This window comes from Plecotus auritus, assembly GCF_963455305.1.
Source record: "Plecotus auritus genome assembly, chromosome: 7".
Taxonomy (NCBI): Eukaryota; Metazoa; Chordata; class Mammalia; order Chiroptera; family Vespertilionidae; genus Plecotus; species Plecotus auritus.
In genome coordinates this window covers 54,748,284-54,761,531 of record NC_137774.1, presented here as the reverse complement: position 1 = coordinate 54,761,531, position 13,248 = coordinate 54,748,284, and the positions used below count along the sequence as shown (strand labels likewise).

At 52.1% G+C, this 13,248-nt stretch overlaps 1 protein-coding gene across 1 annotated transcript in view; it reads left to right on the top strand.

Annotated features, from left to right (window-relative positions):
- Positions 1-12,797, top strand: part of MYO15A (myosin XVA) — a gene marked incomplete at its 5' end in the record, with an annotated part of 60,147 nt that extends 47,350 nt beyond the window's left edge. Inside the window, 6 exons of the mRNA XM_080677396.1 lie at positions 2,909-3,069; positions 4,038-4,171; positions 6,693-6,826; positions 7,198-7,331; positions 8,829-8,969; positions 12,014-12,797. Coding sequence (XP_080533522.1) covers positions 2,909-3,069; positions 4,038-4,171; positions 6,693-6,826; positions 7,198-7,331; positions 8,829-8,969; positions 12,014-12,115 — 806 coding nt within the window. The 3' untranslated portion in view covers positions 12,116-12,797. The remainder of the gene's footprint in view (positions 1-2,908; positions 3,070-4,037; positions 4,172-6,692; positions 6,827-7,197; positions 7,332-8,828; positions 8,970-12,013) is intronic.
- Between the last annotated feature and the right edge of the window lie 451 nt (positions 12,798-13,248).

Sequence of the window (13,248 nt, the reverse complement as noted above, 5' to 3'; positions counted from 1 at the left end):
CCCTTTCTATGCCCCTGACCCTATTATATTCACCAGTTTATTCTGTTCATCAGACTTTTTATTCACTTGATTTTTAGATTCACTTGTTGATAGATATGTATTTGTTGTTCATAATTTTTATCTTGACCTTCTTCTTCCTCTTCTTAAAGAATACCTTTCAGCATTTCATATAATACTGGTTTGGTGGTGATGAACTCCTTTAGCTTTTTCTTATCTGTGAAGCTCTTTATCTGCTCTTCAATTCTGAAGGATAGCTTTGCTGGGTAGAGTAATCTTGGTTGTAGGTTCTTGATATTCATCACTTTGAATATTATTGCCACTCCCGTCTGGCCTGCATAGTTTCTGTTGAGAAATCAGCTGAAAGTTGTATGGGTGCTCCCTTGTAGGTAACTGTTTTTCTCTTGCTGCTTTTTTTTTTTTAATATATTTTATTGATTTTTTACAGAGAGGAAGGGATAGGGGTAGAGAGTTAGAAATATCAATCAGCTGCCTCCTGCACACGCCCTACTGGGGATGTGCTGGCAACCAAGGTACATGCCCTTGACCGGAATCGAACCTGGGACCCTCAAGTCTGCAGGCCGACGCTCTATCCACTGAGCCAAACCGGTTAGGGCTCTCTTGCTGCTTTTAATATTCTCTCTTTGTCTTTTGCTCTTGGCATTTTAATTATGATGTGTCTTGGTGTGGTCCTCTTTGGATTCCTTTTGTTTGGGGTTCTCTGCGCTTCCTGGACTTGTAAGTCTATTTCTCTCACCAGGTGGGGGAAGTTTTCTGTCATTATTTCTTCAAATAGGTTTTCAGTATCTTGCTTTCTCTCTTCTTCTGGCACCCCCATAATTCTGATGTTGGTACGCTTAAAGTTGTCCCAGAGGCTCCTTACACTGTCTTCATATTTTTGGATTCTTTTTGCATTTTGCTTTTCCGGTTGAGTGTTTTTTGCTTCTTTGTATTTCAAATCTTTGACTTGATTCTTGCAATCCTCTAGTCTGCTGTTAGATCTCTGTATAATATTCTTTATTTCAGTCAGTGTATGCTTAATTTCTAGTTGGTCCTTTTTCATATCCTTGAGGGTCTCGCTAAAATTATCGGCCTTTTCTAGAAAATTCTTGAAAAACCTTATAACCGTGGTTTTGAACTCTATATCTAGTCGTTTGCTTTCCTCCATTTCTTTCATTTGTGACCTGTTTCTTTGTCTCTGCATTTTCACTGCTTCCCTGAGTTGATAGAGTGACTTTGTGTGCTAGATGTCCTATAGGGCCAAGTGGCTCAGCCTCCCTAATTACCTGAGGTGGACACTCTTGGTGCACCCCTTTGTGGGCTGTGTGCACAGTCTTGTTGTAGTTAAGCCTTGATTGTTTTTGGTATCACTGGGAGGAATTGACCTCCAGGCCAGTTGGCTGTGAGGATCAGCTGTGTCTACGCTGGGAGAACTTCTGTGCTAGAGACACCCATATGAGACAAGACTTGCAAAAGCCTCTGTGCTCAGCTTGGATGGGGTGGAGTCTCAGGGCGGAGCAGACAGCATTGGTTTCCCATCAGCCCTGCCCTAAGAGGCCCCTTGGGTCTCAGTGTCCCGTGGTAATTGCTGCAAGCACCTCTGACAGAAAGCCACCCTCGAGTTCCGCCCGCTGCCAGACAGTCCAGTTTCTCCCTGAATGAGTCTTGGTCCCCAGAGTCTCGCCCGGAACTGGAGTTCAGAGCATTTGGGAGCTTTTGTCTCCCTCCCGCTTGAGAAAGCCAGCTGCCTACTCAGTTGCCTGCCCTCTCCGCACGTGCGCGTGCCTCAGTACCTCTGCCTTCTGCAGCTCCTCTGAGTCTCAGTGTGCTTTTCTCTTTCCTGACAGTCCAGTTTCACCCCGTATGAGTCTGGGTCCCCAGAGTCTCACCCGGAACTGGAGTTCAGTGCAGTCGGGAGCTTTTGTCTCCCTCCCGCTTGAGAAAGCCAGCCGCCTACTCAGTTGCCTGCCCTCTCTGCGCGTGCACGCGCCTCAGTACCTCTGCCTCCTGCAGCTCCTCTGAGTCTCAGTGTGCTTTTCTCTTTCCTTCTAGTTGTAGAATTTCCACTCAGCCAGCATTCCTGTGGTTCTGGATGATGTCTGTTTTGTCTTTTAGTTGTAGTTTTGAAATTGTTGTGCAAGGCAGCAGTTTAGGTGTTTACCTATGCCTCCATCTTGGTTTCTCCTTACATTCGGTCTACTTGGATGACCTAGGATAATGTCTCCACCCCAAGATCTTTAACTTAATCACATTTGCAAAGTCCCTTTTGCCATGAAGGTAACGTATTCACAGGTTCCAGGGTTAGGACATGGGTATCTTTGAGAAAGGGCCAGTAATCAGCCTGCCTTGGAAGTCAAGGGACTTACCCAAGGTCACATATTTGGGCTTTGAACCCAGGCTATCTGGGCTCAAGAGTCTGGACTTTATCATCATGACACGGCCCTCTCTTTGGTAAAATTTTATGGGCGGTGTGGGACGGGGAGCAGAAGTATCTGTGCAGGAAATAAAGAAGCCTCCCTTCAGCCTCGCCACGGCTCTGACCCACTCGGTGCCCGGCTGCGTCCTCCCTACCCCCACTCAGGAGCCCAGCAGTGCCCTCTGAAGAGGTTCGGCCGAAAGGCACTCATTTTGCTTCTCCTTGTCCCCACCTCCTCTGGAAATGGACTGGGCTGTGTCTGAGCGTGACCCAGATCACTTTCCCAGACCCAGCGGCCATAGCTGTGCATGAGAGGCATTCCCGTCAGCAGTCATCAGCATCCCACAAACACAGGGCACTCTGGTCCATAGCATGTCCCAGCGGAGGGGCTTGCCCAGGTGATGCTCGCCTGGGTGACAGGTTGGGGGTGTACGCCTGTGCACAGGCGTACACATGTGCACACACGTGCCCCCAGCTGCCTCTGGCTCTCCACAGGCCAGCACGTATGCCCACTCAGCCGCTGCACCTACATCCTGGACGTGGCCTCAGAGATGGAGCAGGTGGATAGCAGCTACATGCTCTGGTTCCGGCGTGTACTCTGGGATCAGCCACTTAAGTTTGAGAATGAGCTATACGTGAACATGCACTATAACCAGGTCAGCACGTGTGGGCCACTCATGCTCTGGAACCTTCCTGGCTCCCCCAGGACTGTGAGGTCAAACTCCATGGCCGTTCGTTTGAGGCCTTCACGATTCGGGTGGTCCCCGCTGACGTTTCTAGCTCTGGTGCCCTGCTCCCTGCATGGCTTCCTCGGAGCAGTCAAGTGACGTTACCCTCACTACCTAACATCAGTGATGAGAGAGACTCATGGATTGGCTGCCTCTTGCACACCCACTACTGGGGGATTGAGACTGCAACCAGGGCATGTGTCCTGAACAGGAATCGAACCCTGACCCCTCGTCCACTGAGCTACACCGGCCGGGCATGTCTCTGCTTTTCTAAGTCCTCCCCAGCAAGGCTGCCCCAAACAGCACCTCTTCCCCTTCTCCCCTCCTCAGAGTGCATGGCCTGTCCCTCTCTCAAAGCCTAAAGAGGCTGTGGCTGCCAGTGTTGCCTTTACCTTTGTGTTACTCCCTTTGGAATCTTGGTCCTCTAAGTTAGGGTCCTGGGGTTTATAAACCTGGCTCTCCCTCCTCTGCTAACATTTGTGGAAGTGCTTGGACAGAGAGTGTGTTTTTCATGTGGAACTGGTGCCAAATTCTCCCCAATTCCAAGTACAAAATAAGGTTACTTGGCTTTTACGGCCACATGGTGTCACTGTTGCCAACTATCCTACACAGTCCAGTCCAGTGCTGGTCTAGGTATGGACTATAGGCCAGCAGTGTTCCTTGGGAACTTGTTAAAATGCAAATCCTTAAGTCTAGCCCCAGATCTAGTGAATCAGAGTCTGGGGGGTACAGCCCATGAATCTGTTTTTAGTGACTCAAGCATATTCCATTTTCAGTAACCCCAGCCTAACAGATACCCACACACTGCAGTGTGGACGCCCACACTCTTCCCACATCACTGTGGGGACAACCATGCCCCACGTGCTTGAACGCCCTGCACATCTACTGCCCTGCAGGTGCTGCCCGACTACCTGAAGGGCCTCTTCAGCAGCATGCCAGCCGGCCAGCCCCACGAGCAACAGCTGCAGCAAGTGTCCAAGCTGGCTTCCCTGCAGCACCGGGCCAAGGACCACTTCTACCTGCCCAGCATGTGAGCACCTGCCCACCTGCCAGCCCCCCACATTCTCAGAGTTGTACATCCCAGGCCCTGTGCGCCACACTCACACCAGCAGGCTGTCTGGGAAGAGGCTAACCTGGCTATGGGCTAACATCCTCCAACTCACCCTAAGAGCTGGGGCCCTCCTCCTCCCACAACAGGTTGCTTCCAGCTGGTATTAACAGCTCAAAGTAAATTTAATGATAAGAAGGCTTTCAGGACGCACAGCCCCGTCATCCGGGGAATACACGTGGCCATGCAGAAATGTTCACCAGGGCATTGCATCCGACAGCAAGGCCTTCCTGGGTGCTATGTTCTCACAGGGGTGATAAATCAGTCCTTCTCAGACTTGGTCTCAGGAATAGGACCCCAAAGAGCTTTTGTTTATGTGGGCTGTATCTATTAATATATATTTACCATATTCAAAATTAAAACTAAGGAACAATTTAAAATATTGATAAATTAATTTAAAAACAAGGATAATATATTACATCTCTCTATATAAAGGCCTAAGCAACTGTTCAACTGTTCAACCGGTAGCTATGATGTGCACTGACCACCAGGGGGCAGACGCTCAACGTACAGCCATGGAAACATGGAACAGACTGATGAATCTCAGAGGGGAGGGAGGAGGGGCACACGGCCTTCAACTGCATGTCAGCACCAGCAGCAGACACAAGCGCTCAGCCCCTACCAGGCCCATGCCACTGTGTTTTCTGCTCCTGCATTGAGCGTCTGCCCCTGGTGATCAGTGCATGTCATAGCTACCAGCTGTCCAGTCAGCCGGTCGCTTGGGCTTTTATATATAGATAATATAAATTAACATTACATGTTAATATAAACAACATAAAAATGTATTTTCAAAAAAATTTAAGAGTGGCACTGCTTTTACATTTTGTAAATCTATTTTATTTTATTTATTTTAAAACAAGGGGCAGGGAGAGAGAGAAACAGTGATCTAAGACAGTGGTCGGCAAACTCATTAGTCAACAGAGCCAAATATCAACAGTACAATGATTGAAATTTCTTTGGAGAGCCAAATTTTTTAAACTTAAACTTCTTCTAACACCACTTCTTCAAAATAGACTTGCCTGGGCCGTGGTATTTTGTGGAAGAGCCACACTCAAGGGGCCAAAGAGCCGCATGTGGCTCACAAGCCACCGTTTGCCGACCACTGATCCTTTAAGAGATAAACTATGGGTTGCCTCCCAAAACATGCTCTGACTGGGAATCAAACCCACTACCTTTTGGCGTTCGGGGCGCCACTTGAGCCCACTAAGCCACAGTGGCTGGGGCTGTGAATTTCTTCACCGTGTGGCTGAACAGAAGACACCTGCATTCTCATGCCTGCTTCTGCAGCCAGTCTGCTCTGGTCTCACATGCCATGTAGCCTCTGGCAGACTCCCCTGTACTTGTTAGAAAGCGAGAGGGGAAAAACCAAATAACGGCTTAGTGTTAACATGGAAGTGTCCTTGACCGCCCCCTCCCAGAGCCTCGGCCCCACTTTGAAAATCCCTGCGTGAATAATGGTAAGATAATGTATCTACACTGAGTATCCTGGTGCCGTAATTCAGTAAGGGCTCAATACGTAAAGCTCTTTTATGTTATGGTTTTAAGCCAAAAGCAGGGAAGCACATAAAAGTATACTATAATCTAATCCTGGGTAGAAAGAATCATTGAGTTCTTACTTTCTGCAAAGCACTCTGTATCTACTTTATTTTCCCCTTATACAGATGAGGCAACTGAGGCCCAGAGTGGTCACATGGCTTACTGAAGCTTAAGTGTGTGTGTGGGGGGGGGGGCGGGGGGATGGAACAAGGATGCAACCCTGGGGGAGGCCAGGTCCAGGTGCCAGGCAACTACCCCAGCACTGCAAAAAAGGGGGTCTCCTGGGGAAGGGGATGCCCATGATTTTCTCCCAAACTTTTTCCAGCCTGCAGCTCAGGGTACTGGGACTGGCTGGAACTGCTGTTGGTATTTTCCAGATGCCCGGAGAGGCCCGGGCGTTGCCCTGAGGAAGCCAGTATGTTAGAGAGAAGGGGCTGGAGTGGAGATGGGGGTCTTGCAGCTTTCCTCTACCCCATACTCTGACTAGTACTGGTGGTGGCTTTGTGGTTCTGGTATTTCCACACCAGCCACCACCTTGTGCTTACTCCTCTGGCTTGGGTTTCTCCTTGGGGGTAGGCACTACAAAGTATGAACCCACCCTGGATTCAAGTCTCAGCCCCCCACTCAGACTCACTTGGTTGTTGTGTGACCTTGAGCTAGTCAGTGAACTTTTCAGAGCCTCAATTCCCTCATCTTCAAACAGGAAGTCTAGTGGTGCTGGCCAGCAGTTATTGAGCACCTGCTGTGTGCCAGGGCACCGTGTGAGCACTTAATACCCATCCCAACCCCTCTACACTCCCCAGCGGTTAGTCTGCCAGGGAGGAGCAAGGAGCACATCGCTCTGCATAAGCCTGCAGTGGGGATCACAGGAGACAGGTGCTCAGGACCACCTTCCCTCCCCATGCAGACGGGAGGTCCAGCAGTACATCCCAGCTCAGCTCTACCACTCCACGGCCGGCTCCGCCTGGCTCAGCCTGGTCAGTCAGCACCGGCAGCAGACACAAGCGCTCAGCCCCCACCAGGCCCGTGCCCAGTTTCTGGGTAAGAGTCCAGGGCTGGGGGAGATTGTCCTGGGGGCTTTGCTGAGGAGGAGTTTGGAGGGTGGAGATGAAGGCACCTTGTTCTTTGCACAAAGGCATTTTCAGTGTGAGTCAAGCTGAGCTGCCCGGAGAGAACACCTTTCTAAAACTTTCACCCAGGCACCACCTTGGGTGGCTCTTGGCAGAGAGAGCGGGCTGCCAGGGCTAGGAGCTGCAAGCAGGGGGAGGGCAGGACGGTGCGAGACAGGAGGCTCAGAGGGAACACCCCTGTGCTGGCTGCAATGGGGAGGATGAGGGCTGTGGGCAACATGCAGTTGAAGGCCGTGTGCCGCCGATGAGCCCCTCATTCTGACTGTCTCTCTCCTGTCCCAGGCCTCCTCAGCGCCTCACCCATGTTTGGCTCCTCCTTCTTCTTCATCCAGAGCTGCAGCAACCTTGCTGTGCCGGCCCCCAGCATCCTTGCCGTCAACCAGAATGGCCTCAACTTCCTCAGCACTAAGACCCACGTGAGTGGCCTCAGCCTGCTCCGCTGCTCACCCCTCTCCTCGGAGCCCACCCCTCAGAGGGACTGAGCCCAGCTCCACCACTTACACCTGTGTGACCTGGGGTAGTCCCCACACCTCACTAAGCCTCATTTCCTCGTCTGGAACACAGAGATAATAGAACCCACCCCGTGAAGCTGTGACAGTAAAACACACGCTAAACCAGGGGTGGGCAAACTTTTTGACTCGAGGGCCACAATGGGTTCTTAAACTGGACCGGAGGGCCGGAACAAAAGCATGGATGGAGTGTTTGTGTAAACTAATATAAATTCAAAGTGAAGGAGCAGAGGGGAGAGCAAGAGAACCGGATAGAACAGCCGGATCCGGCCCGCGGGCCGTAGTTTGCCCACGGCTGCGCTAAACACTCAAACAATGTCTTAGTCAGCTTAGGCTGCCACAGACTAGGGCTTCAGCAATAGAAATGAACTGTAATTGTCTCTCAGTTTTGGAGGCTGGAAGTCCAAGACCCAGGTGCCGGCAGGGTTGGTTTCCTGAGGCCCCTCTCCTCTCCTTGGCTTATAGGTGGCCGTCTTCTCTGGTGTCCGCATGTGACCTGTTCTCTGCATGTGTGTTCCTGGTGTCTTTGTTTTGTCCAAATTTCCTCATCGCATGAGGACACTGTCAGATTGAGTTAGGGCCCCCTCTAATGGCTGCAATTTAACTTAATCACCTCTTTAAAGGCCCAGTCTCCAAATACAACCATATTCTGAGGTATGGGGTGTTAGGGCTTCAACATATGGATTTGGGGGGACACGATTAAGTCCATAACAAATAGGACATGTTGCCCCTTTTTTAGTTCTTCCAGAAGTGGACCTCCACATGAGGACAGGGCAGGTGGTTTATCTGGAGGTGATTCTAGGAAACACTGGAGTGAGGAAGTGAGATCAGGAAGGGACAGCCAGCCTCACTTCGTGGGAAGTGTAGGTTAGCAAGCAAGTTGCCGCCATGCAAGTGGCATGAGTCCAGCGGGCTCTCCGGAAGACGGCATGGAACACACCCCACAGAGGATGCCCTCTGGCCTGGGGCCAAGGGAGCCAGGGCGCCTACCCACCACGTCCCCATCTGTCATTAATGGAGGCATTCATGCTCATAGCTCTGGCTTTCCCGCACATGCTCTGAGTGCCCCTGGAGCTAGAAAGCTCCAAAGGGGTGCAGGTGTTAAGAAGCAGGCTTGATGTTAAGGTCAGGGCACCCAGCAGACACAAGGATATCACCCCTGGATCCCAAGCACTTGGAAGAGTGCCTGGCACACTGCAGAGGTATGCATTAGCATTGTTGAACCACTTTTACAGGTGAGGTCCAGAGAGGTAAAGTGATGACTTGCTGCAGGTCACACAGCAAGTCACTGGGGAACTGGTACTCGAACGGGGTGTCCCACCTCCTGTTGATCAGGTCTGCGGGGGAGGGATAAAGGTGGGTGAGACTGTTCCACCCATAGGCCTGTCTGCCTCCTGCCCCAAGGAGCTGATGGTGAAGTTCCCCCTGAAGGAGATCCAGTCGACGTGGACCCAGCGGCCCACAGCCAGCTCTAGCTACCCCTACGTGGAGATCGTGCTGGGGGATGTGGCAGCCCAGTGCACCATGCAGCTGCAGCTGGAGCAGGTGGGCCCTCCCCCAGCACCCAGACCTTGTCACTCACCCTCACTCCCTTATTTCACTCACCAGGCTCTCCCCTGCATCCAGCTCCAAAGGGACCCATTCCTGTCCCCTCCTCTCGTGTTCTGGCCAGGCCATAGGGAACATCCAGCCCAGTGCAGGTGACAGAACTAACACAACACTGCACAGAACTGCAGCCTTTACAGTGGTCTCCCAGAGAGGTCTTAATACCCATCCCAACCCCTGGTGATGAGATGTTGGGAAAGAGCCCAGGTTGTTTGCAGAATTGAGAGGAGTTTGCTAGGGAACTGGGAGACAGCCAGGACAGGAGAGGTCTTGGAGGTCCGTGAGTGCCAAGCTGAGAGTTGGGGCTTTCCTCTAAGGGCACTAGAAGGTCGGTGAAAGGGCACTGACACAGAAGCTGGGCTTGGAAGGTGGATGTGGGCACTGGGATTAAGGAGGGATAGTGGGATCCCCATGTGATATACAGGGACACAGGCCCACCTGCCTGTTTCTTATTTGCAGCAACTCCTTGAAATGCATGGCTGACCTCTGGGCTCCTGTCCAAGTATCACAGCCCCCTGGGGGGGGGGGGGGGCGCAAAACCAGAGTTTTCACCCCATTGAAAGAGGATTGAGGCTCACAGATGGGGCAGAATGGGGGCTGAGATCCACACATCTGCCTTTGACAGCCTGCCACATCCCTCCTCAAGATCTGGGCCCAGGACAATGCCCATACCGGGGCCCACCTTGAAGGAGCTGATTTCCCAGGGCAAGAGAGAGGGTCTCCCACTGCCCCAGCCCTGACTCTAACCACCTAGAACAGAGCCCCTTTGGCTCTTTGTGGCCTTTGAAGAGCCTGCAATTCCGGACAAGGCTCCCCAGTTTGCTTCCTACTGTATCCCATTTGTTTCTGCCAAGGTCACCCCAATTCTGGCCTTACCCTCTGGCCCAGTCTGCTTCCCAGAACCCTCTTCTCTCAGCTCCCGCCAGTGAACCTCCTTCCTTATACCTGCCGACCACCCACTCTTTCTTGGGCTCCTTTCCTGGTGCCTCCTCCCGGACTGCCTCTGAATGTTGCTGAGTTTGGGCCTCCCCCCGCACCAGTACCCCCTGTAGCAGTGAGGCTCCCCAAACCATTTGCTGTGAGAGCCCCCATATTTTTGTCTCCTGCATGACCCACTCAGCATCTCCCTTGGAGATCAGCAGGTCTCTCCACTTTCCCTCCCAACCCTCCCAGGCACTGAAGCCCCCAACCTAGGAGCCCTTCCCCTCCCAGACCCCTCCTCTCATTTTCTCCGTGACCCTCTGCTGTCAACCCTCACCCCAGCTATCCTGGCCTCTCCCTGCTCCCTGATGACAAGATTGCCCTCCCCTTCCTGCCCAGACCCTTTGTACTCACTGTCCCTCTACCTAGAATGCTTGCCCCCGCTTCGCCTGTTAATCACAGGGCTCCCTCCCTCCCTTTATTTTGGTTTCAGTACAAACATCACCTCCTCCTAGAAGGCTTCCCTGACCCTCCTTCCTGATAATCATCTCTTTCTGTCTTGGTAGCCTGCACTATGGCTTGCAAACCATTTAGTTATTTGTTTATGTGTTCTGTCTGTCCCCCCAACTGGACTGTCAGCACAAAGGGCAGTGTGTCTAGCACTATATCCACAACACAGTGCCAGCACAGCAGATGCTTAGCCGTGGCTGGATGAACTGGTAGAGACCTTTTTTGGCTTGTCCACTTCTGCCTCTTGCATGTATGTGTACCGGGGACACATTCATTCAACACATAACCACTGAGCATCCCTAGGTCGCAGGCTCTGCACTGGCTGCAGGGACACTGAAGTGACTGAAACCCCTCAGCACTGGCTCTCGCAGAGCCCTCATGGGGGAAACAGATATCAAAGAATTTCTCCAATAATACATGGCAATCAGTGCTGAGAGGGTGTCCTTGAGCTATCTGGGAGGTCATCAGGGAAGGCTTCCAAGAGGTAGTGATGTCTGAGTACAGCATGATTCAGCCAACAGACCCAGGCCCCTCTCCTGTCCACCTCTGACAGACTGTGTGAGGGTATCTCAAGCTACCCTGCTTCTTACTGAGCCTGTTTCCACACCTGTCAGGGGGCAATGATCCCAGTGAGGCCTGGAGCCCTGCAGCATGTAGGTAGGAGAACTGGCTGGGAGGAGACCCCATTGTGTACTCACTTAGATCAAATTAGCTGAGGTGGCCCCCAGGGTGGGACAGGCACAGCTAATCTCAGCAAAAAAGCAGTTCAGAGTGTTGGCCTCCTCCCACCTGGGTTCAAGTCCCCACCACCCACCAGCTGTGAGGTCTGGGTAAGTGACTTCATAGCTCTGGCCTCAGTTTCCTCACCTGTGGAATGGGACCTCAGAGTGTGTGCCTCATAGGGACACTGGGGACTAGCAGGGGTAGGACACAGGACTCAGGACGATGCCTGCCACTCAGTAAGTATTGCCCTCATTATTTCTACCCTCTTTCTGGAGCAGCTTCTGCTGGCCCTCAGGGCATTCCCCGGGGGATTCCAACTGCCTGTGGTTGAGAACCGTACTCACAGATGGATTTTCCACAGGTCCCTGCTGCCCGTCTTCCTCCTTCCCCTTGGAGCCCTGAGGCTGAGACATAGCTTATTCTGGGCTGTGAGTGCCAGGTGGTAACAGTGGCAATACAGTTAGAAACTTGCCATTTATTGGCTGGACTAATACTTTTTTAAATCTAAAGAATGTACACATGGAATCCTTACCACAGTTCCATGAGGCAGACCCTGGTAAACGGAGATCATACATGAGGCCACTGTGGCTCAGAGAGGTGTAGTAATTGGCCCTAGGTCACCCGGTTCACATGAAATAAAGCTGGCAGATGCTCTTGGTCTCCTGCTTGCTTACCCCTTCCAGCCTATAGCCCAGCATCCCTCCTTCCAGCTTATCATGCTCCTCCCAGGGCCCTGGGGGAGTTGGGGAGACAGCCTCCCATCCACTTCTTACCCCACGGTGAGAGCTGTGGAAGTGCTGGATGGCCGCGGACTCTGGTCTCTCCTGCAGGGCCTGGAACTGTGTCGAGTGGTGGCTGTGCACGTGGAGAACCTGCTCAGTGCCCGGGAGAAGCAGCTCACACTGCCCCCCAGTGAGATCACGCTGCTCTGACCCAGCCTCCAGCCCTGCAACTCATTCTGCCAGGAGGCTTGCTCTGTGGCCCCAGGGGAGTTACCGGGCCTCTCTGTGCTAATGACCTCTGTAAGGACCAGAACCTTAGGGGAGACCAAAATGTAGGAGGAGGAATGACCCAAGTCCCCAGGAACCCAAGACCTATCCAGAGTTGGGATGGCGTCAAGACACGCAATCTTGAGTCAGAACGCAGGAGGAACCCTCAAAGGCTGCCCCATGGGCCTCCTGCCAAGTACACTGCAGGCCCTGGCCCTGACTCCCACCTGTGGCAGGGAAGCCCCAAACCAGTGGCCTGGATAAACTGGACTTTGCCTTTAGTTTGATGGGTCTGATGTTCAGATCTGCTCCACTTCTCAACCTCTCACATGTCCTCCTTGGGTGCCCCCGTACTGGCGCTCAGCTTGGATTCATGACCCTTGGTCATTTCTGTACAAATAAAAGGTGCACCTGGCAGCCAATCCTCCATGGCTGCTGAGTGGCTGGAAAACAAATCTGAGGGAGGAAGCAGGAGCTGGAGGCCTAGCTGTGCCCCTGACTCACTGCCTATGGACAGAACTTCCAGCAGAGACATATCTTTACCTCTCTTTGTAGACCTCTGTGCCCCCACTCCTTGGGGAACCCCAACCCCAGGCCCCCATAAGGTTGGATGGGCCACATAAGGTTCAAGAGTGGTATAGTGGAGAAAGAAGTTTCATGTTAGGGGCTGGGGAGGGAGAAGTCTGAGAGCTTCCCAAGGAATAAGACTTTGTTATTGGGTTTTGAAGGATGAGTAGGAGTTTGTTAGGACTAGATGGAGCAGAGGGTAGTGAACATTCCAGAGAAAATGGTCTTTGTTCCCTACTATATTCCCCAGAGCCTAGGACAATGCCTAACACAAATTAGGCACTTAAAAAATACTGGTCACATGAATAAAATAATAAATGAATATTAATGGAAAGTGCTGGTGCTTTGGGGAACCCGGGGGGGGGGGGGGCGGGGGCGGGGAGGGGAGCAGCAGACTTGGGAGAGGAAGTCTGAATAGGTATGTGGGGCATAATTGGCTGAAGCCATGGGGTCAGAGGAAGGATTTATGCATACCTATTAAGCACCTATTGTGTACTATGCAAATGCCA